The 26,131-nt window shown below is 36.4% G+C and overlaps 1 protein-coding gene across 2 annotated transcripts in view; it reads right to left on the bottom strand.

The window, feature by feature from the left end:
- Positions 1 to 273: 273 nt before the first annotated feature.
- LOC128211259 (proprotein convertase subtilisin/kexin type 5-like) overlaps positions 274 to 26,131 on the bottom strand; it is a 48,440-nt gene continuing 22,582 nt past the window's right edge. The window contains exons 3-13 of one of the 2 annotated variants that reach the window (XM_052915839.1): positions 17,451 to 17,532; positions 14,593 to 14,681; positions 12,385 to 12,486; positions 11,563 to 11,623; positions 8,697 to 8,787; positions 6,990 to 7,105; positions 6,120 to 6,208; positions 4,501 to 4,627; positions 3,520 to 3,724; positions 2,861 to 3,020; positions 274 to 2,547 (exon numbers count right to left, since the gene is read on the bottom strand). In XM_052915839.1, the coding sequence (XP_052771799.1) occupies positions 2,426 to 2,547; positions 2,861 to 3,020; positions 3,520 to 3,724; positions 4,501 to 4,627; positions 6,120 to 6,208; positions 6,990 to 7,105; positions 8,697 to 8,787; positions 11,563 to 11,623; positions 12,385 to 12,486; positions 14,593 to 14,681; positions 17,451 to 17,532 (1,244 nt within the window). In that variant the 3' untranslated portion in view covers positions 274 to 2,425. The remainder of the gene's footprint in view (positions 2,548 to 2,860; positions 3,021 to 3,519; positions 3,725 to 4,500; positions 4,628 to 6,119; positions 6,209 to 6,989; positions 7,106 to 8,696; positions 8,788 to 11,562; positions 11,624 to 12,384; positions 12,487 to 14,592; positions 14,682 to 17,450; positions 17,533 to 26,131) is intronic. The other variant, XM_052915840.1, reaches the window with a different exon arrangement.

Here is a 26,131-nt window from a genome sequence, read left to right as displayed (position 1 = left end):
ATACAGAACTGACCATAGGTCCAAGGTTACTTGTACGTAGACATATCACCAGTCAAGCTGTGATACAGTACTGACCATAGGTCCAAGGTTACTTGTACGTAGACATATCACCAGTCAAGCTGTGATACAGTACTGACCATAGGTCCAAGGTTACTTGTACGTAGACATATCATCAGTCAAGGCTGTTTTGTATGTAGAAATACAATCAACACGTAGTTATGTTGCTGTTGTAAGAATCTTAGTGTTTTACACTAAGGAGACACAAAAACCAGCTTAAGTCAATGGTTTATTGCACAATGAATTATCAATATGATGCAAAGAAAATTGCAGATTACAGTCTGATATCAAACATAAATGGAATGTCTATCAATTATACAATTAAATTAAAATATACATATACATAACACAATAAAGGACTTGTATATGATTCGTTTATGAAAAATGATCAGAACTGTAAAATAGAAACTACAGATTGTATTGAAATATAGCACAGTACTGTTTTAAGATCAAAGACATACTGGAACACCAATCAATCAATCAATCAATCAATCAAATTAGTCAATCAAGTACATATCAGCAAGCTAGTCACTTGACAAATCAAATGTTCAGGTATACATTATAAGCATAATTAGCATGCAGTGATCACAGAATACAAATGATGTTAAAAATACAAACACTGTGAATAATACACTAAACAAACATGGAAGAACAATGAATCAATAAATTAATCCATCAATTTATTGATGCAAATTAGCCACACCAATCACCCAATAATCTTTCAAAAAAACTGTTGCATGATAATGCAGGGAAAAATGACATTGCAAACATGCCATAAGACAGCAGCCATGCCATAACAACCATACCTTAACAGCCTTAAAAGCTGTGCCTTAACAACAAAACTTTTAAACTACAACCATGCCTTGCGACTGCAACCATTTCTTAAGACCACAACCATGCCTGAAGACTGCAACACTCCGTAAGACTGCAACCATGTCTTAATTGAGTATGCAACCATGCCTTAAGACCATGCTTAAAAACCACCATTTTCTATTTTCAGGTTATTGGTTATCTATTCAAATTTGGTGATGATTGGTAAAGCTTCTAAAGAAATTGATCGAAAAATATGTATTTAAGGTAATTTATATAATAAACATTCTGACCAAATTTGGTGATGATTGGAAAAAGAATTCTGAAGTTATTGATTGGACAAGATCAATTTGAGGTAACTTCTATAATTAAAGGGCAATTCTTTTGAGTGACTAAAGCAATTTATCAAAATTGTCTGAGATATTATGAAGTTTGCTTCTGATTTGGGGATGTCGAAATCTAAATCACATATGATGTACAGGCGAAAACCATTTCAGACCGAGCAAACAGAAAATTTGTGAAATGTTTAGATTTCCGGAAAAACATGGTGTTTTCCATTGATCACAAAAAATTGGCAAATTTTTGGCAGTTGCTCGACGTCGAGGGGCCCTTGAAGAAAAAGGCTTTGCCAATTTTGCACAAAAATTTGAAGGGTATGTTTTAAGATGTATTGCTTCATCATATGCCTGTTTAACAGCAACCATAAAAGGCTGAGGTATGGAAACTTGGAACTAATAAATTCTTAATCCGTTTTCAGTTAATTAAAACTTTGACCTTTTATGTTTGTAAACTTTCAATCAGAAGGTTATTCCTATTCTGGGTCGAAAAAATCAAAAATCGGGGTACGACTCCCAAACCATTAATTTGCTTCTGTAGGGGTTCTTATTTAAAAGTGCCTTCCCCCTGGGTTATATGATTTAATGGAAGAAACCCATGGTCCAAGACTTTGCACACAGCTATGACACCAAGCTTATAACAATACCTCACATAACTTTTTTTTGAGAAAATGACAAGCTAATAATATCACTTTACTAAGTAAAATCTGTAAAACAACAAAAACTGACAGTTAACTGAATGTGTGCTGTGTATCATTAACAAACATCACTGGGAAAAGATAGCATGCATTAATACCGCTATAAAATAATCCCCCATCCCCCTAACCTATGATATCAAATCTCCAACACCATTATATAATATAGGCCTCCTCCAACACTTACAAGTATACAGCAGAGTTTTGTTATAGTTTGGTGGCTGATGTTTTCCCTATTTTATCCTATGTTATTGACGATTGACCTACTCTGAACACACAACCGCACACACACACACACAGACAGACACCTATTGTATTACATTTGTGTTAACTGTAAGCATCTATTATTCTTTCTAGCATCCCCAAAACCATTAATGAAAATAAATATCAGCCATTTTTTTTACACTTCCCTTCCCAATGCCAGCCCTCCCCCCAAACTCTTGAAGTCCTGGTTTTTGTAACACCAGTAAAATAAAGCAGTCCAAACTTAATTCCTATCTTTTAAGGTATTATTTATTCCCTGCCTCGTTAATATCCCCGATACGTCGGATTGGTGTTATCCGTAAGTGGTTGGTGTTCTTCCCTTTCTCGTTGATTTCTACGCCACTGTCGTAAATTGTAACCAAACACCAGTATAATAATAACCAGAGCTGAAACAAAATTACTGTGTATTACAGCAATAACCTTGTATTTATAGAGCATTTTAGGGCTAAAACATAATTTATAGAGCATTTTAGGGCTAAAACATAAATGAGCAGTCGTCAGTTACCAATCAAACAATGAGTTGACCAATAATATGAATTTAGTTTATAGATAAATAATTGTAGATGATTTATCCAAGAGTTTTCAGAAAAATCCCTGCCAAATGATAATGGCAAGTTGCTATAATTGCTTTGGTGACTGGTCAATAAGTAGGTGAACAAAGAATAATTCAAGGAAAAAGTTATTGCCTGCTGTCTTTACCTATAGAGCTACCAATGACAATTCCTATCAGCTCAGCAGAGGCACTGCATGATCCGTCCGATTGCAACTTCTTCCAAGGCCCATGACAACATCTGGGTGAATACGTCAACGCTGGACATTGACAGTCTTCTGGACATGGCTGAGGATCTAGTGATGGGTTCTGAATTAGTAAATATGAAAATATCACACACACCTGGATATGTAAAATATCATAAAGCGGAGTTAGAATTCAAAACTTTTTCCGTGGCAAGTGAAGAAGTCAAAGCTAAGGATGATAAGTTTGGGTCAAGTGACATGTGAAACCAATGAAATGGTTACATAATCTTCAAGTTATTTCTGAGGCCCATGACAACAAAAAGGTGAATAGGTCAAAGTCAGGAGGCTTGGGATGCAGTGGTGGATTCTGGATATTACATTACCAGTAAGTAAAACATGAAAATATAAAAAAATATAGTGATTTTATGTAAACCATTACAAAATCTGCATGCTGCCTATGTAAACAGAACTACATACAAGTATGCCCATGCTCTGGCAGTCCTTGGAACATGCTTGGGGATATAGTGAAATATTCTGCATATGTAAAACAAAATATGATTTTAAAACCCATGACAACAAATGGGTGAGTAGGTCAAAGCTGAACAAAGCAGTTAAAATCTTACCGGACAAAATGATCCGCCTGGACATGGTTTACACGCACTGGCACCCGTAAAGTTGGCATAAAACCCTTCAGGGCATTCACCACACTGATCACTTGAACTTGTTGGTTTAAAGTGCCCCTCCTGACATGGATGACATTTTGTGGCCCCTTCTGACCTGGACTCCTGACCCTCTCCACAATTATCACACTTCACTGCACCCGTATAGCTAAACCAAAGTCAAATATGCTTCCTCACACATATAACTGTATCAATATTGTTTCCTCTTAAAAACAAATTACAGTAAAAAGAATTGTTATTGAATTCTGAAGAAACCTTTGTTTGACTCTTTTTTTGCAAAGCGCTTAATTAGGTAAAACATTGGTAATTTGTCTTAAAAGATTAAACAGCAAAGAGAAGTGGCCCCTACATGCCCTTGTTATGAAAGGATAGTGTACAATAGCTTACCTAGCACCATGTGGATGAAAGTATGTTTGGGTACTGGAGACAATACCTTTTTTTTCACAAAAATGACTATGGAACAGAGTTCGAGTTTTGTTCCTGTATGGAGCATTTAGCATCCAAGACATTAATTAATGTTCACTGAGTTGAGTTTGATGCTAGAATTTTTTACCTAAAATATGGAATTTTCCTTAAAACAGATGTTGTAAGTATAATGAAAGGTAATGGCCCACACATAAACTGCTTATGATGAAGTTATGGTTAACTTTAATCCTTGTGACCCTATTTAAGTTTCATTTGCAAGAGAATTGCTTGTTGATAACTAATAATTATACATTTAAGCAGAAGCTCTTGAATTTTTGCTCTTTACTTTGTAACTCTAAATGTTAAATAGCCTCAAGTATATTGTGATCTTTAATGTTTGTAATATTATTTTTGGTATGATTAGTATGTGTTTTTACTCTACACCTATAACCCTTTCAAATAATGCCAATTTTCGCATAAATGAACAGCGGATACCTTGACATCGGAAACAAGACTTACTTTACAAACATGCCTATAGGACAGAGAGAGCACTGGGTTTTATTTTCTTGATCCTGGTAATGGCCTTCTGAACACAGGGTACAGTTTAGATTGATGCCATGTCTCTCAACATTGTTCGAGAAGGAGCCTGTTTATAAGAGAAAAGACAACTCATTAAGGGGAAATATAGGTTAAATTGTCTTACATACATACATGTATATTACAGCATATTCTCTATTTAAATGTGTAAGAAGCAACAAATGACAACTACAGGAAACCTGCAATCATTCATGGATGCTGGGATCCAAGCTTAAACCTCAATGTTTCAAACTACCCATTAGTTTCCATTTAAGCCTGTTTAGAAATATGACAATTTTTTAAATTGTGAAAATTGGATAGCAATGCAACTTTATTCATAAGTTTAATACTCATTTACATTTCTAACAACAAAAAATATCAAATTTTATCTGTCATTGCAACTTTTACAACTTGCTAAAAATTTACCATCTGGTAATTGTTTATTTTTTCTGGAACATGCTTTCGGAAAAATGTGTAAAATTGTGACCTCTAGGTAAACATAAGGTTTTGCGCATGATTTGTGTATTTGGGGCCGGCAATGGAGCTCAAGTCCTCGGTTTATTTAGGTTTCTATCCATCTTCAGTATATTTTATATGAAAATAGAAGGAATAATGGTCGAGACCAAACCATGACCTCCACTAATAGCCAGTTCTTAAACGATTGCATGCTCAAATTATCGCAGTTTAACAGTAACAATATTATGCAAATATTTTGGTCGGCAGTGACCCATTTTACATATATATTCCTTGGGTCTGTATAGATAGGGATTTTTAGACTGAAAGATGACTGAGACAAGAGCACAATGGATTAAATGCCTAAATGCTAATCTATTGTTTTTATAAAGTCAAACAAAGGGATTAACCCAACAAGAGCTGTCACTATTAGTGACTTGTTCCCCTGAAGGGCAAACAGATTAATGGAATATGCTTACATAAGGTAGAGCTAAAATAAACTATAAGCATATACTAGTATGCAGGACTCAAAGATGTCAACTTTAAGTTTTGGGGAGCGATGAATTAAGACAGGGACCTTGGACTTGCATGTGACACATTTAGAGATATGGACCTGCAATATGCACACAACATGTCGCCTTTATGTGCCAAACATCTGGTCCACTTTAATTCAAAATCACCCTTTGAATGACAAAGTCACAGCCTGGAAACACATATACTCTTTGTGCATATAAACAACATTCCATAATGATCAACTTCTAAGTGTGATCCTAACCTTTCAGGTATGGACATGGGTCTTGTGCACGATTATAAGGTCACCTTTGTATGCCTTATATCTGTGCCAGGTGAGTTCAAAAATTGCACCAAAAGAAATCGAACAAAGGACAGATGCAAGAATAGTGCAGTTTTAATGTGTCCAGCTTCGGGGCATAAAAGTTATAAAAGCCATGTCATGAGGCTCACTATATATGTATATATTGTCTCGACATGTGTACTAGGTTTTATGTGAATAAATGTTATTTTTTTTCGAGTTATGGCCAAGGTTCCAGTGTTTGCCACTTTCCCATGATGTTGACAATGACAATCTTGTACAGTGTAAGGTATCTGACCTGGAGAACATGCTTTACAGACAATGAAGCCAGACTTTGACTTGTAAGTGCCGTCTATACATGGAACACACCACCCTTGTCCAGCTTCTCTGAAGAAAAAGACAACAACATTAATTTATAAAGCTTTTTAGCACACAATTCAAACATAATTTAAATTCTTAGTTTTAGGTCAGATGTATCACATTTTTCATTATTTTATATTAAACTTTGTCCTTTCATTAACTTGATAACAGTTTTATGTAAGACAGTGAAAGATTAAGATAGGCTGCACTTCACCAATAGAAGTACCATTGTGTAGTTTAAATGTCACAATCTTTACTTGCCTGAAAACTGCAATCATTAATAATGACACACATTTATGCAATCTTACAAAGCTTTGCCCAGGGTGCAAACTATATGATAAAAACATCTCTAGTTCTTTTACATATATAACCTTGTCCAAAAGATTTGCTATGTTTAGATAAACATTTTTTCTAGACCTTAACTTTTAAGCTACTAAACCAAAAAACAGGATGGGCCATGTACTGATCAAGGACAATCTACAAACAAATGTTATGGTCATTGGTCAATGATCAAATTGTATTTGAGGGACTCATTTTTCATAATAATGTTTACCATGATCTTGAAGTTTCATAGTCCTAATTAAACCTAAAAGGAATTGTGCAGACACTGAGACAAGACTTGGGCTAAAAACATACTGTCTGACAGTACAGCCAATATTTGCAAACGTATATACCCATTATTTTTTAAAAGTGGGCATAAAAATTATTTCAGCAGACAAATGATTATCAGTTTTACAAGATGTCCTCAGGACCTTAAATTTCAGGATTTCAACATATTTTTCTAGCTCGCTCAGTCGTAGACACTAACCTTGTTTCCATCCCAGCAGGGCAGGGCTCGCAAGAAGTAGAGGCTGTCTCATTCTGGTGTGATCCAGTTGGACAGCTATCACAGTTTACTGAACCAGTCATGTTGCTGTAATGACCCTAAAACCAGTCAAAGAAGCACACAACAATTATTGTTGCGCATCCAGTGTAATTCTGGTGTGATATGACTGGACAGCTTTCACAGATTACTGAACCAGTCATGATGCTATATAACCGTGAAAGGAGCACTTCCTGTTTCATTCTGGTGCGATCTGATTGGAAAGCAATCACAGTTTACTGAACTACATGTAATCTTGTTGCTATAATGACCCAGTGAATAATAATAATCAGTCAAAAAAGTAGTCAACAATTTTGTCAATACCATTAATGCCTCTTTACACAGGTAAAACTATAGTACCGTTTCATCCCTTCTTTTAAGCTTATAAAAACATAAAATAATATATATTTGTTTAAAAAAATTCAAAGGGCTTACAATATTTAATTTTGAATTATAGAACTTGTCACAAAAGAGCACATTCTTACTGTGAATAAGTTCATGAAGTTTGATTAATCTTCAATGAGTGTAGAACAATAAAAAAATTATTTCAAAAAAAAGATTTTCAAAATTTTCCATATGAACATTTAGTGGTTACTATAACCCTGCCCCTGGCAACCATGTTTTATTGAATCGAAATTGGTTGAAGGTATTTGACAGAGCGTCACTTTAAAATTTCTGTGAAATTATTTTGAAATCAAGCCAAACTAAGTTTCTGAAGAGAAAAAGATTTCCATACAGACATATAGTGAAACGTAGCCCCGTCCCTCACAGTTTTTGTTACTTTAATCAACATGGGGTGAAGGAATTCAATTGAGGGTTTCCTAAGGAACATAACTGTGAAAATAATTATTTTAAAATTCGGCCAGCAGATTCTGAGTAGAAGATTTTCAAAGTTCCTAAATAGATATGTGCTGAAAAGAAGTCCACATAGTGCTCAGGTGAGCTAAAAATATAAAATTAATCGGTTTAATGCCTGATCATTCTGACCCAATTGACGGCTATGGCAATTCATTGGTTGCTATTATAAGTGAAGCAGAAACGAGTTATTACAGAAATATGCTTTAACATTAAAAACAAAAAAAATCTGAGAACAAACATGTCATATGTGTGCTATTTAACAGATGCTCAATGCACTAAAGTATATAAAATGATTTTGACATAAAACTGCTTTTTGAGATCATTTTAATGTTATGATTATAAATATTCAGATTATAACTGAACTTGATACACAGATAGTAAGCTCGGCAATCCAAAGCTTATCTCAACTTTCGTTCTTATTTAGGTAATATTTTTCTCAAACTTTACTTTAAAACTTAACTTGGCAAATTCCAGTGATCACTAATGTTTTGTGTAATTGTGTGAGGTATTTCATCATCACATTTTTGTAATATTTACATGAATCTTTCCCCCATATCAATAATATGACTTTTGTCATATTTTTGTTCAAAATAAGTCACATTTCATTGTTATCATTTTAACACAAAATTATCACAATTACATGATATTTTGAGGACCTTTTATTTATTTCCATACAGATATCGGACTATCAACTTTGAAAATTTGGTATCTCTAAAAATAGATATATTTTTCCCCTTAAAATCCCTACTACCGGGGTATTAACAGTTCCATTAGTGAATAACTAAAGAATTGTACCTTATCACATGGTGTACACAAAGGTTGACCTGTTTTGTTACTATGGTAACCTGGTTCACATATATCACATCTAGTGGACCCCGTCTCATTACTGGAAGAAAAAAATGGAACAATTAAAGGCACTTTTTGAAAAGACAATGGTGAAAAAAAATCTTTGAAAATAAATATAAATTTTATTTATTATTTAGCATTTAAAGGTATTTGATATCAGGCCTATAATCGAAAATGGTAAATAAAACGTGCAGCGCTATCACAGGAGTGCTGACTTCCCCCAACATCCTGGCTTGATACAGGATGATATAAAGCTACAGAATGCAAATGAAAACTCATGTTCAAAAGCATGTAACTCTTACACATAACTCTTATATGATAAGGCTTAGAGTCCAAAAAAAATAAAATTCCAAGCACTTCTACCAATAATGGTGAAACATTCCAAGCACTTCTACGCATAATGGTAAAATAATTTTCAAATATTCCAGGCACTTCTACCCATAACAGTGAAATATTCCAGGCACTTTTATCAATTATTGAAAAATGGTGAATTATTCCAGGCACTTCTACCCATAATGTTGACATATTCCATGCACTCTAATATAACCCCCTTCAATGACTCTAATATAACCCCCTACAATGGCTCTGAAATAACCCCCTTCAATGACTCTAATATAACCCCCTTCAATGACTCTAATATAACCCCCTAAAATGGCTCTAATATAACCCCCTTCAATGACTAATATAACCCCCTTCAATGACTCTTATATAATCCCCTACAATGACTCTAATATAACCCCCTTCAATGACTCCAATATAACCCCTTTCAATGACTCTAATATAACCCCCTTCAGTGAATCTAATATAACCCCGTACAATGACTCTAATATAACCCCCTACAATGACTCTAATATAACACCCTTCAATGACTCTAATATAACCCCCTTCAGTGACTCTAATATAACCCCTTACAATGACTCTAATATAACCCCCTTCAATGACTCTAATATAACCCCTTACAATGACTCTAATATAAGCCCCTTCAATGACTCTTATATAATTCCCTACAATGACTCTAATATAACCCCCTACAATGACTCTAATATAACCCCCTTCAATGACTCTTATATAATCCCCTACAATGACTCTAATATAACCCCTTTCAATGACTCTAATATAACCCCCTTCAGTGACTCTAATATAACCCCGTACAATGACTCTAATATAACCCCCTTCAATGACTCTAATATAACCCCGTACAATGACTCTAATATAACCCCCTACAATGACTCTAATATAACCCCTTTCAATGACTCTAATATAATCCCCTACAATGACTCTAATATAACCCCTTTCAATGACTCTAATATAACCCCCTACAATGACTTTAACATAACACCCTTCAATGACTCTAATATAACCTCCTTGAAAGACTCGAATAAGACCCCCTTCAATGACTCTAATATAACCCCATACAATGACTTCAACATAACCCCCTTCAATAACTCTAATATATTCTCCTTGAAAGATTTCAATGACTCTAATATGACCCCCTTCAATGACTCTAATATAACCCCCTTCAGTGACTCTAATATAATCTCCTTGAAAGACTCTAGTAAGACCCCCTTCAATGACTCTAATATAATCCCCTTCAGTGACTCTAATATAATCCCCTTCAGTGACTCTAATATAATCCCCTTCAATGACTCTAATATAACCCCCTTCAATGACGAATATAATCTCCTTGAAAGACTCTAGTAAGACCCCCTTCAATGACTCTAATATAATCCCCTTCAGTGACTCTAATATAATCCCCTTCAATGACTCTAATAAAGACCCCCTTCAATGACTCTTATATAACCCCCTTCAGTGACTCTAATATAATCCCCTTCAGTGACTCTAATATAATCCCCTTCAATGACTCTAATATAACCCCCTACAATGACTCTAATATAACCCCCTTCAATGACTCTAATATAATCCCCTTCAATGACTCTAATAAGACCCCCTTCAATGTCTCTAAGATGACCCCCTTCAATGACTCTAATATAACCCTCTTTAGTGACTCTAATATAACCCCCTTCAGTGACTCTAATACAATCCCCTTTAATGACTCTAATAAGACTCCCTTCAATGACTCTAATATAACCCCCTACAATGACTCTAATATAAGCCACTTCAATGACTCTAATAAGACCCCCTTCAATGACTCTAATAAGACCCCCTTCAATGACTCTAATATAACCCACTTCAATGACTCTAATATAACCCCCTACAATGACTCTAATATAAGCCCATTCAATGACTCCTATAAGACCCCCTTCAATGTCTCTAATAAGACCCCCTTCAATGACTCTTATATAACCCCCTTCAGTGACTCTAATATAACCCCCTACAATGACTCTAATATAAGCCACTTCAATGACTCTAATAAGACCCCCTACGATGACTCTAATATAACCCCCTTCAATGACTCTAATATAACCCACTTCAATGACTCTAATATAACCCCCTACAATGACTCTAATATAAGCCCCTTCAATGACTCTTATATAATCCCCTTCAGTGACTCTAATAAGACCCCCTTCAATGACTCTTATATGACCCCCTTCAATGACTCTAATATAACCCCCTTCAGTGACTCTAATATTATCCCCTTCAATGACTCTAATAAGGCCCCTTTCAATGACTATAATATAATCCCCTTTAATGACTCTAAAAGAACAACCTTCACAATTTGTTTGCATGGGTATGATTATAGCAGCAAGATGAATTTCTTTCCAAAGTCAGCTCTACATACAATACCATGTAAGAACAAAACAGAAAACAGAAAACATGCTATAATGAATTGAGAAGGTACAAAACTCCTGCTCACATAAAATGGCCTACTGCACAAGAAATGCAAGTTTCCTGGCCTGTTGAGTTTTGGAATGTACCTGGAATGGATAATAGATCAAACTGTGAAAAAAAAACATGAAATGTATGGACAGGTCAAAGTTTGTATTATTGGTTAAAGGCAATGTTACATTATGTCAACTGTTAAAAAAGAGGGCCAGGGCTGGTATTCATAAAACATCTTCTGTCATCTCCAAATATCAGTTTCCTATATATTATAATATATATACCTCACCAATCATAACTGACTGCGGTCAGAAAAAAATGTAAAACTGTTTAGTTAATAACAGCCCTGTGGCTTGACCATGCCCTAAATTGCTCACCTTACAACCATGACCATAAGAGTGTTCACATTGTTGTTTTAATATCTGACCTAGTGACCCAGATTTTGAATTGACCCATGTTGACCTCATGACAAACATTTTGACCATGTATCATCAAGATTGGGTTGAAAAGGTAATTTTGTCTCCTTATAATGAACAATCACCATAAAACTCTGGTATCTATGATGACAAAATACTGCAGAGAGACCCCCATGCTTCTGTTTTTTTCAGTTGATGAAGTGGCATATCTCGACTATTATTCAAGCCAGAGACCTGGTATTAACATATTGTTACTTATAACATGTACTAAGTTTCGTGTTTATATCATGTTTACATTTTGAGTTAATGCTATGGGTCAATTTTTGTCTTTGAATAACAAATATGCTAAAAACTTATAATATATTCTTTGCAATACTGTCTGAAATACCTTTTTACAAGCAATTCTACAGTATTATTTTACTGATCAAAAACATCCATACCTCTTTCACAAAATAAACACTCTGTTGACCCAGACCTGTTGCTATAGTGACCCTCTTCACATGGTGTACATTCTGTGCTGCCATTCATGTTACTGTAGCTCCCTGAAAGAGTGCCCCAGTAGAAAAATATATTACAAACTCATGGGGGCCATCTCATCAACTTATTATCATTGCATAATCAAATGTTCATAGTGATACTTCTGAGTAGTTAGAATAACTATATACAAACCAAAGCTTGATTAGTCAGATTAGGCAATGTCTTTTTGACTCTGCAAGTAAAACTATCAAATAAGTTTGTAACACTGATTTCACACTTTACTGAAATTCTTGACCTTATGTTAGTTTGTCTTCAGTAGTCTTCCCTCCTTGATAAGGGGGCCCAATGATGAACAATACATGATGCTGTCCTCCCCTATGACAGGACGAGAACTCATTGCTTATGTTCTTGTTGATATAACTTCCTAAAACATACCTGAGCAGTTTCATATTTCAGGTATATGATGTCATTTGTTGTTGATACATGGTTTTAAAAACTATTGTCGTGTAATAAATGTCTTTTTGCGCTAGTTCTACTTTTATTGCTTGTTAACATTATTTTATTATGTCACATGTTTTTTAATCAGTTTTATTTTTGCAATTTTAAACTTCTATTTTTATTCCAGACCATATTCATAGCAGCAAAGTTTCCTTGTTCCTTCCAGGATATCTTACACTAAATAGAACAAGAACTGTTGCAATGTGATAAAACCAGGTTTGCAATGATTGACTGAAGATTTCAGTCTTCGTTCTGAGATTTAGTTTAACTTATTTTCTATTTAAAGTAACAGTAACCTTGACCTTGGCTGTAGGGACCCCAAACACAATCCTTTGAAAGGTCTCCATAATTTCTTTGTATATATACCAAGTTTGGTTACTATATGTCAAACTAAAATTATTCAATATCATAGGTAAGATTGATGCCTGCCTGCCTGCCCGCCCGCCCAAGCATTCAAATAACCAGGTTCACTTCGTGAAAACATGGTTAAAAACTAGTTTGAAAATTATGTGCACAGTGCCTATGTGGAGCCATCACCAGTTTTAATTATAGTTACTGTTAACAGTGCAAGAATGATATTTTTGCGACTTTTCACAAATGTTTCCAGTTGCCAATTAAAACCTAGCAAAATATTGGATTTAATGGGGGGGTTTTATGCTTAAATAGAGGTATGGAAAATTTTAAAACTCATTAAATTGGCAAAACCAAGAAGTGGCGAAACTTTACGTCTCTGTATAGAAGCAATGTACAGTCGAAACTCGTTGGCTCCAATTACAGGAACCGGCCAAAATACTTCAAGCCTCAAGAATATCCAGACAAGCATTGGATTGCGAACTGAATGTGTATTTTTCTTTGATACGTTTAAGAAAGTCTTTTTCCCACATTTGTCATTTTCTAAGTTATCTCCGCAAGAGAAGATTATTTCTTGGACAAAGTTACTGTACACACATCGTACAGTTTGCAAAATGATGCATTCGATACTATAAAATATCATTTGAATTTTTTATGCCATAAGATAAAAATATAAACACATCTATGCAAAAACAATAAACAAGCAATCTTTATACAGTGAGTAACACATAGGCATAACTTAGGTTGTACAAGTTCCTTCTCTAGATTACTTAGCATTTGACATTTGTATTAATTCTTCCATTGTGAGAAACATTCATCGCAATATTTTCATGTGAAGATGCCTTATCAAAAAGCATTGAGATTTATACATGTAATGACATTATTTTGATGTTTGTACTCGTGCCATTTAAAGACAGAAATTAACGTGATGCCATGATTGCTTATACCATTTTAATTTGATAATAATTATGATACCAATCAAGCAAATCTAATCGATTAGCGCCTCCGCTAAATAAAGCCAAGCAAACAAATCAAGGTGTGAAATTCTTACCTGAGCCCGCTAAATTGACATCGAGCCAAGCAAACAAAACAAAGTGAACAAAACAAAGTGTAAAATTCTTACTAGGGACCGCGAAAATGACTTCGAGTCTGGAGAAATATTCACCCTCAAGATATCGAGCCATCAGATCGAATTTTATATGAACATATAGTAAACAAAATTTGGTCCTTTAAAACCAGTTTGAGCCAACGAGGATATCATAATCAAGCCAACAAGTTTTGACTGTACATGTACAGAACATTCACTAGAAGGCTGTCTTCACCTGGATGACAGTCTTGGCAGAGTTTAGTGGCAGGTTCTGGTGCAAACTTTCCAGGGGAGCACTTTTGGCAGTCTATCTGACTTGGATTACTGAAAATAACATTATGTTTATATTTTGTGTATAGTCATGGATACCACATTTCAAAACTTTTAAACTCTATTTGAGAACATTGAATAAGGCCTTTTTTTCTAGCATTAAGCAGAGAAGCGCAAGGTAAAAAACATAAGAGGTTACAGCTGTAAAAATGTGTACATGTTCCGTGTTTCAGCAACTGGCATTAGGGAAATCAATGGGTATCCAAAATTCATGTAGAATACATGTTACCATTATAACAAGAGATGTTTGTCAAACATTATGCCCCCCCTGAGCGCCACGTTGTCAGGATTATATGGACAATTGTATGAAATATGCATGGACCGAAATGACAGCTGATTTGTCACTGACATTGGTTGCTGTTGAGGCAGTTTTAAGATTATGACCATTCAAAGTGTGAGGATAGAGAGTGTTATGACCATAACCTTTGACTCTATGACCTCAAAATCCATAGGAGTCATCAGCTGGTCACCAAAAATCTAAATGTAAAGATTGAGGGCCATTGGTGCAGGCATTGACAAGTTATCACACAGATGAGCTTTTTTCATTCAAGGTCACTGTGACCTTGACCTTTCAGCCAATGACCCCTTAAATCATAAGGGGTCATCTTCAGCTCAGACACAACTCCAAGTCAGGTTTGAGGGCCATGGGTGCAGGCATTGTCGAGTTATCACTCGAAACATTTTTCGCATTCAAGGTCACTGTGAATTTTGTTAACTTTTTTGCGTTTAAGGTTACTGTGACCTTGACCTTGGCCCGATAACCCCAATGTGAAGAGGGGTTATCTACTGGCCAGGCCGAACCTTCAGGTCAAGTCTGTTGACAATAGGTCCAGGAATTGTCGAGTTTGCTTTCAAGATCACTGTGACCTTGACCTTTGACCCCTAAAATCAATAGGGGTCATCTAATGGTCAGGCCCAACCTCCAAGTCAAGTTTGAGGGCCATGGGTGCAGGCATTGTCGAGTTATCACTAGCACAACCTTTTACCATTCAAAGTCACTACGACCTTGACCTTTGGCCCTATGACCCCCCAAAACAATAGGGATCATCTACTGGTCAGGCCCAACCTCCAAGTCAAGTTTGAGAGCCATGGGTGCAGGCATTGTTGAATTATCACAATTACAACCTTTTACCATTCAAGGTCACTGTAACCTTGACCCTTTAGCCCAATAACCCCCAAAAACAATAGGGGTCATCTAATGGTCAGGCCCAACCTCCAAGTTTGAGGGCCATGGGTGCAGGCATTGTCGAGTTATCACTTGGACAACCTTTTTACCATTTAATATCACTGTGACCTTGACTTTTGGCTCGATGACCCCCAAAAACAATAGGGGTCATCTACAGGTCAGGCCAACCTACAAGTCAAGTATGATGACCATAGGTCTAGGAATTGTTGAGTTATCACTCAGACAAGCTTTAAAATTATTTTACCATTAAAGGTCACTGTGATCTTGACCTTTGACCCGATGAGCCCTAAAATCAATAGGGGTCATCTACTGGTCAGACCCAACCTTCATGTCAAGTTTGATGACCATACGTCCAGGAATTATTGAGTTATCAGTCGGACAAGCTTTGGTCCACCGACGGACTGACCAACCGACCGCCATACCGACCGACATGTGCAAAGCAATATATCCCTCTTCTTCGAAGGGGGGCATAATAAACAATATAACAAGTACACTGACTTTGCTTAGGTGCAAGTGTATTGCAAGTATGAGGCAAGTTGACCCTAACACTCAATGTTTTTATCTTTTAATCAACTACCTATTTATGATTTAATATTCCTATCCCTCAAAATCCTTTCCCTATAATAAATTTGTGGTATTTAATAAACAAGAGAGCAAAGATGGCCCTTTATTGGTTGCCTGAATGGACAAAGGGTTCTAAAGTTATTGATCAGATAACATACTGGACGCCTCCTGCCGGTATGCTACAGGTGAAACTATATGTCCAGTTTTTTAAACAGGCTTATAAAATCATGAAAATCATGTAATTGTTTAAAATTTTACAAAGAGACATTACTCTTACAATATTGAGGTTGGAGTTATATAACTTGTCACAAAAGAGCACATTGTTACTGTATTAAAGTTCATGAAATCTGAAGTTGATACCTTCTATGATTGCAAAACAATAAAGAAATTATATATAAAAAAACCCATGAAAAGTAACCCCAATGGGGTGAAGGAATAAAACAAAGAGTAACCTTAGGAATATTTCTGTGAAATTATTTTGAAATGGGACTAATAGTAACTGAAGAGCAGATTTTTAAAGGTTTTAAAATAGAAATATAGTGAACGCCCCACACCTGGCGGCCATGTATTTTTTTATGAATCAATATGGGGTGTAGGAATTTGATAGAGGGTCGAATAAGGAACATTTCTGTGAAAGTATTTTCTAAATCAAGGCGGATTCTGAGGAGAAGATTTTAAAAGTTTTCCATACAGACATATATAGTAAAAAGTAGTCCCGACCCCTGGCAGCCATGTTTTTTTACGAATCAAACTGGGGTGAAGAAATTTGATAGAAGAATACCAAAGGAACATTTCAGTGAAGTTATTTAATTAATTAAAGTTTGGTTGAAATTGTCCCAGTGGTTTAGGAGGAGAAGTTGTTTGAAGGAAAATGTTGATGACAGACAATGGACAGGCGATAGAAAATCACACCCACATAGCTCACGCTGAGCACTTTTTGCTCAGGTAAGTGGGAAAAAAAAGTACTGTTTTGTGCTCAGTGAGCTAAAAAAACAAAAACTACTGTAACATACGGCTGGTCATGTCCTGGTGGACAGGTAGTACAGTTATGGAGACAAAAGCCCAGATCTTTGCAACAACTACACTCCTTTACATCTGTAAAAGTAAACAATACACAATAAGAGCTAAGAAGTGTTTCAATCTGATTAATATATGCTCAGCATCAGAGGCAAGCAAGGAATATTATTATAGTGGCGTTCAATAAAATATTAATACCAATTATCATAAATTCACTGTTTGAAACAGCGAGTTATTGAAAAATAATATGACTGTTTCTCTTAGCCAAATTTACCATAAAACAAGAGCCGTCACAGTCTGTGACGAATGCACTGAATGTGACATTGACCAATGAACAAGGTCAGTACATGAAAAGCTGATCTTGCCTTTACATGTCAAATACATATGGCAAGCCTCTGAACATAAAAAAATACCACCCATATTTGACAACCTACACTCTTATGACCTTATATTCAGCATTCCATTGTGAATAAACACTAGAAGTGTATCTTTCACCTTTAAGAGGTAGGGACATGGGTCTTGCACGCGACACGTCATCTTGGTATGTTGAACACATGTGGCAAGATATTTTAAAATCTGTCCATACAAGAGAAAGTAACAGACTGGACACGACAACCTACCGGTATACTCTATGTCCTTATATATGCAGCATTCCATTGTGAATAAACACCTAAGTGTGACCTTGACCTTAGAGGTAAGGACACGGGTCTTGCATGCGACACATCGTCTTGATATGTCAAACACATGTGGCAATCATTTTAAAATCTGTCCATACAAGAGAAAGTTACAGCCGGACACGACAACCTATACTCTATGTCCTTATATATGCAGCATTCCATTGTGACTAACTCAAAGTGTGCCCTTAGAGGTAAGGACACGGGTATTGCACGCGACACGTCCTCTTGATATGTGGCAAGTTATTTTAAAATATGTCCATACAAGAGAAAGTTACAGCCCAGACAAGACAACCTATACTCTATGTCCATATACCCAGCATTTCATTGTGAATAAACACCAAAGTGTGACCTTGACCTTAGAGGGAGGGACATGGGTCTTGCACGCGACAGGTCATCTTGGTATGTGGAACACATGTGGCAAGTTATTTTAAAATCTGTCCATACAAGAGAAAGTTACAGCCTGGACACAACAACCTCTACTCTATTTCCATATTCCCAGCATTTCATTGTGAATAAACACCTAAGTGTAACCTTGACCTTAGAGGTAGGGACACAGGTCTTGCACGCGACACATCGTCTTGGTATGTGGAACACATGTGGCAAATTATTTAAAAATCTGTCCATACAAGGGAAAGTTACAGCCCGGACACGATAACCTATGCTCTCTGTCCTTATATGCAGCACTCCATTGTGAATAAACACTAAGTGTGACCTTGACCTTAGAGGTAGGAACACAGGTCTTGCACACGACATGTCATCTTGGTATGTGGAACACATGTGGCAAGTTATTTTAAAATATGTCCCATACAAGGGAAAGTTACAGCCCGGACATGAGTTATTGAGGCGGACGGACGGACAGATGGACAGACGGTGCGATTGTAAAATGCCCACCTTCGGGGGCATAAAAAATTACTGTTTCCTCAAGCCAAATTTACCATAAAAAAATAAATGACTGTTTTCCTTAGCAAAATTTACTATGAAAAAATAATATGACTATTTCCCTTCGCCAAATTTACCATAAAAAAATAATATGACTGTTTTCCTTAGCCAAATTTACTATGAAAAAATAATATGACTGTTTTCCTTAGCCAAATTTACTATGAAAAAATAATATGACTGTTTCCCTTCGCCAAATTTACTATGAAACAAGAGCTGTCACAGTATGTGACGAATGCCCCCGAATGTGACATTGACCTATGAACAAGGTACATGAAAACGTGTCAAATACATATTTCAAGTTATTTTAAATTGCCTCTGAACATAAAAAAACAACCATATTTGACAACCTACACTCTTATGTCCGTATATTCAGCATTCCATTGTGAATAAACACTAAGTGTATCTTTCACCTTAGAGGTAGGGACATGGGTTTTGCATGCGACACGTCGTCTTGGTATGTCGAACACATGTGGCAAGTTATTTAAAAATCTGTCCATACAAGAAGAAGTTACAGCCCAGACACAACAACCTTTACTCTATGTCCTAATATGCAGCACTCCATTGTGAATAAACACTAAGTTTGACCTTGACCTTAGAGATAGGGAAACGGGTCTTGCACGCTAAACGTGGTCTAGGTATGTCGAACACATGTGGCAAGTCATTTTAAAATCTGTCCATACAAGAGAAAGTAACAGCCCGGACACAACAACCTATTCTCTATGTCTTTATATATACAGCATTCCATTGTGAATAAACACTAAGTGTGACCTTGACCTTAGAGGTAGGGACACGGGTCTTGCACGCGACAAGTTGTCTTGGTATGTGGAACACATGTGGCAAGTTATTTTAAAATCTGTCCATACAAGGGAAAGTAACAGCCAGGACACGACAACCTATACTCTATGTCCTTATATGCAGCACTCCATTGTGAATAAACACTAAGTGTGACCTTGACCTTAGAGGTAGGGACACGGGTATTACACGCGACACTTCATCTTGGTATGTGGAACACATGTGGCAAGTTATTTTAGAATCTGTCCATACAAGGGAAAGTTACAGCCAGGACAGGACAATCTATACTCTATGTCCTTGTAAACAGCACTCCATTGTGAATAAACACTAAGTGTGACCTTGACCTTTGAGGCAGGGACACGGGTCGTGCACGCGACACGTCGTCTTGGTATGTGAAACACATGTGGCCAGTTATTTTAAAATCTGTCCATACACGAGAAAGTTACAGCCCGGACACAACAACCTATACTCTATGTCCTTATATATGCAGCATTACATTGTGACTAACTCAAAGTGTGCCCTTAGAGGTAAGGGCACTGGTCTTGCACGCGACACGTCGTCTTGGTATGTGGAACACATGTGGCAAGTTATTTTAAAATCTGACCTTACAAGGGAAAGTTACTGCCCTGACAAGACAACCTATACTCTATGTCCTTATATGCAGCACTCCATTGTGAATAAACACTAAGTGTGACCTTGACCTTAGAGGTAGGGGCACGGGTCTTGCACGCGACACGTCGTCTTGGTATGTGGAACACATGTGGCAAGTTATTTTAGAATCTGTCCATACAAGGGAAAGTTACAGCCCGGCCACGAGTTATTGAGCCGGACACACGGACGGACGGACGGACAGAAGGACGGACGGTGCGATTTTAATATGCCCACCTTCGGGGGCATAAAAATAATATGACTGTTTCCCTTAGCCAAATTTACTATGAAACAAGAACTGTCACAGTATGTGACGAATGCCCCCGAATGTGACATTGACCTAAGAACAAGGTCAGTACATGAAAAGTTGATCTTGCCTTTACGTGTCAAATACATATGGCAAGTTATTTTAAATTGCCTCTGAACATAAAAAAATACCACCCATACTTGACAACCTACACTGTTATGTCCTTATATTCAGAATTCCCTTGTGAATAAACACTTAGTGTATCTTTCACCTTAGAGGTAGGGACATGGGTCTTGCACACGACACGTCGTCTTCGTATGTGGAACACATGTAGCAAGTGATTTTAAAATCTGTCCATACAAGGGAAAGTAACAGCCCTGACACGACAACCTATACTCTATGTCCTTATATGCAGCACTCCATTGTGAATAAACACTAAGTGTGACCATGACCTTTGAGGTAGGGACACGGGTTTTGCACGGGACACGTCGTCTTGGTATGTGGAACACATTTGGCAAGTTATTTTAAAATCTGTCCATACAAGAGAAAGTTACAGCCCGGGCACGACAACCTATACTCTATGTCCTTATATGCAGCACTCCATTGTGAATAAACACTAAGTGTGACCTTGACCTTTGAGGTAGGGACACAGGTTTTGCACGCGACACGTCGTCTTGGTATGTGGAACACATTTGGCAAGTTATTTTAAAATCTGTCCATACAAGGAAAAGTTACAGCCCGGACACGACCGCCTATGCTCCATTGTGAATAAACACTAAGTGTGACCTTGACCTTAGAGGTATGAACACGGGTCGGATGGACAGACGGACGAACGGTGCGATTTTAATATGCCAACCTTCGGTGGCATAAAAATAATATGACTGTTTCTGAGCCCATTTTACCATAAAACAAAAGAACAAAAAATAATTGTATACAGTGCTAGAAAGAAAAATCAATGATGTCATTTTGATGTCATTTTGGGTATGACATCAAATGGCTAAATTATGGCATTATTTTCCAATTAAATATGAATTAATTATTGATTTTGACAAGGAATCAGGGCTTGAAATGAAGAGTAATTGTTTGTTTCAGTACAAGATTGTAAAATAGAGTGAGGAATCACTGACTTCAATGGGGTTCTCACATGGGTCATTATGGTTCAAAACCAATGTAAAAAAGCAAGAAAGTGACATAAATTCCAAAATAACTTTTTTGAGAGAAAAAATATGAAGATATTTCTCAGCCTATAAAAGACTATGCTATTTTCAGCTTCTACATGTGTGAAATATTTTAGATTTGATTGTATTTTAACGATGCAATCCTTGGCCAAAATTTCAACTTGGAGGAATATTGTAGAACCATGCAAAGCTGGGTGTGCCGTGATTCTTTGTTTTGTATGCATTTCTTAGTAATAAGATATATTAAAGATATCAAAACTGCATTAAAAAGTTAATTTTGTTATTTACTTACATAAAAGGAATTGTTTGTAAAATGTATTCTAGTTCTTTCAATGAATATCGATATTTCAAGAAATGATGTTGTAAACGTGAATTTTATAAATGCTGTTGTTAACATGAATTCTTCACACACAAATAAAGCAATTTATATTTAATCTGTAGGCATTACAAATTTATCAAAACATGCTTATTTTATTCTATTTTATAGTTTGTTGTGTATTACTCTCTCAATTGTGGCAATAATGTATACAACACAAAACTATTATTCTATATGATCTTTCTTTAATGAAATGAATTTAAATCAAATTGACCAATTTGAAAATGTTAAATTTATGTTCCATGTAGGCTGGCATTGGGAGACTTCCAAATACTCAATGTCCCGCTATACTTTCACCAAATGTTCCCCAAACATACGGTAAATTCAATGGATGAAGTAAGGCCTCACCAAATTAATAACTTATTCATCAGATTCCCGCACCTATTTCTTCAGAAAAGCAATTATTTTTTATCACTTGCGCCCGCACCATCTAAAAAAAAATACCCGTAGTTATTTTTTTAAGAGGGCTAATTTGTTAAAGTAGAATAGAGCCTTTTTCCTTATAAACGTGTGTTTTGATCGTAACAATTATCAAAGCCCCGGCTAGTCTCAATCATGCAGCTGCTCTAACTAGAGTCAATGAATGACATAGACCCGGAAACAAGCGTCTAGATGATCGAGACTAAATTGGCAACATGAAAACATTTATTTCACGTCCTGATTCTTGAAAATTACTTGAACAAATGACAATTCTACCACCATTTAATTTTTGATTAAATTTTGGATAAATGTGTTTGTTTTAATTTGGCTCCCGCTAAAAGTAAACATATATATACTGGGCAAGAAGTGCTGAATTTTATCGTGAATGACAGTCACTATCCAAAGTTTGAATTTGCTTCGGACATGTTTGACGGAAATTCGGATGACCGTAACAGTGAAAAGACTGTTTCCAATTAGTCATCTATACCTACTACACCTGTCCAGGTAAAAACTTTAGGTTTGTATTTTAACTTCTTTGTTATTTTGCTGTTAATATAGCAAATATGATGTATTTTTTGGGTCGGTGGAATTACCGAAATCCCGAAATCCTGGTAAATACCGAAATCCCCTTTCATTTTCATAGGTATATATCGGTTTTTTTATACGCCCGGATTTAATACTTTATTGTGTTTGAATGATGTATGCCGTAATTGTTGGAGGTTGGAGAGGGGTGGAGAAGTCGGAGGTGGGGTGGGGGTGGGGTTCTTGGTGACTTAAACCCGGGACCCCCTTTCATTTACATAAGTTCATATAAAAGAAGAGTATGCGAGGAGGTTTGTATGCCTGGGCTTCAAAACTGCATTGTGTTTTAGTGGGTTGTATGCTGTATTTCTTGGTGGTTGGAGAGGGGTGGGGGAGTCGGAGTAGTTGGGGGTGGGGCAGGGAGTGATTAAAACCCGGGAACTCCATTCATACTTCTAAGTACGGGGTGGGGCAGGGAGTGATTAAAACCCGGGAACCCCATTCATACTTCTAAGTACATACAAAAGAGTATGCAGTATGGTTTAAAACTGTATTGTGTTTAAGTGGGTTGTATGTCGTGGTTGAGGTTGGTTGGAGTGTGGTGGGGGTGTCAGAGGAGGGGGTGGTGGCTAGGAAGAAGTCTCAAATACTACTTTCCGATACTTCATTTCAAAGTGTGGAGGTAATGGATGGTAGGAATCATACTTTACATACAATAGAGTCTGCGAGGTGGTCTGTGTGCCGTAGTTGTTGGTGGTTTGAGATGCGTGGGGAAGTCGGAGGAATTGGGGGTGGCTATGAAGAAGTCTCAATACTACTTTCACATACCTCATTTCAAAGTGTAGAGGTAAAGTAGGGTAGGGCTTGTACCTTACATACAAAAGAGTATGCGAGGGTGTGTACACCGATATTTAATACTTCATTTTGGTCGTTACCTGTATGCCAAAGTTGTTGGTGGGTCGGGAGAGGGGTGTGGAAGTCAGAAGAGGGGGAGGGCTAAATCCCGGGAAATCCATCCAATTTCATATATGTTAATGTTTTAATGACTAGTTCAATATCACATTTTATATTTGTTTGATTGCTTTTCGAATTTTAGTATATAGTATATTGATTGTTTATTTTTTATTGATATTGCCTGTAATAAGTTATCCGTTTATTTCGTTGTAAAGCGCCTTTGAACATGTGTATCGAAAGGGTGCTTTATAAAGTTAACCAATAAAAATTATAAATGTGTATTGTGAAAATAACCTCCCTCCCTGATTGGTTTTCATTTCATATTATTTTAAGACTGCTTATGCAGTGTTAAAAAACAAGAGGCCCAAAAGGGCCTATGCTCTACTGGCATGGCTTTTGTGGTCATATCAATCCAGAGCATGTATGTATGGGTAAAAGGCAACAGACATATAGTTTATGTTTTGTGTTTGGGTTACCTGAAAACGTAGCACGTTCAACATCTGAGCCCAGAAAGTATTGTAAGCAGATTAGTTGCATGAACTATTTTAATATGTGCCAAGTAAAAGTCATCTGACAAAAAAAATGCTTTCAAAACTGTACTCATAGTAAAATTTTCTGTAGTTTTAAAAGTTAAAAAAAGTTGGTCAAAAGGTCAAAGTCAAGGGCATCCTAGGACAACATTGATCAATTTGAACAAACATTCACAATCAATTGTGCTGAGATGGATGCACGAACACACAAAAAGATTTTCAAACCTTTCCAGATTTATGTTTACCAAACCTGTGAACCCTGGGTGTGGCCAGTAATGACACCAGGTGCATAACTTAAACATTCACAACCAATTTTGTTAAGATGAATGCGCAAACTACAGAACTTAAAGCTAAAAAATGGCCTTTGGGTTTTCAACAAGAACAAGGCAGAGTAATTCACAAAATCAACTGCAGAAGCAAAAAGCAAATTTTCTCTCAAAATCCTAGACTTGCAAATTGTCTCCCTTAACTCTTGACTTGAATTAACATATACATGTAAACTTGGCTAAAAATAGAATTCGCTCATGCAGACCTGGCTAAAAATAGAAAGCATTTCTTTAAAACTTTCATGGCCCATAATCTAGGCATTCATGGGCGGATCTTGCTGGTTTTCGAAAGGAACCAAGCTTTAATGGATATCTAGATACTGTACAAGTTTCATCAAGATATAATCAAAACTGAAGACTGTATCGTGTTCACAACCAATTGTTTACACAATAGCATTTTTTATACTATCAAGGGCCATAATCTAGGCATGCATGGGCGGATCTGGCTGGTTTTCGAAAGGAACCGAGCTCTAATGGATATCTAGATACTGTACAAGTTTCATCGAGATACAATCAAAACTGAAGACTGTATCGTGTTCACAAGCAATTGTTTACAGACGCACAGACGCACGGATGCACATACTACGTACACATTACCATCGCATAAGCTCTTCTGGCCTTTGGCCAGTAGAGCTAAAAATCATAAATTAATTCCGAAAGAAATCGATACTTTATTTTGAAATAATCATCCTATTCTGCGAAAACAGTTTGCCATTGCCAAAACATTTATGGGAATGACCGTAAAGTGATATGTTCGAATTAAAGGTAATTAACAACAGTCTTGCCACTATGACAGTACTCGTGAACTGTACCCTGTTTGTTTTATGGACCTATCTAGCTCACAAACATTTTTCTATTAACCTCAATATCCTGTTTTAGAACTATTCACATAAAAGCACTCCAGCATTTAAATGGGTTAGTAATCATACCGAAATGCAATGTTTTAAGTCCACGTAAGTGAGCTCTCTTCAGCAGAAATGTAGTACTCACAAACGCGCAAGAGTTGTGGCAAATGTAAAGCATGTATAATAATTGCACTTAAATACACATATGAAATCCTGAACATTC

This window comes from Mya arenaria, chromosome 12 (genome assembly GCF_026914265.1).
Source record: "Mya arenaria isolate MELC-2E11 chromosome 12, ASM2691426v1".
Classification (NCBI taxonomy): domain Eukaryota; kingdom Metazoa; phylum Mollusca; class Bivalvia; order Myida; family Myidae; genus Mya; species Mya arenaria.
This window is presented reverse-complemented; position numbering and strand designations above follow the sequence as displayed.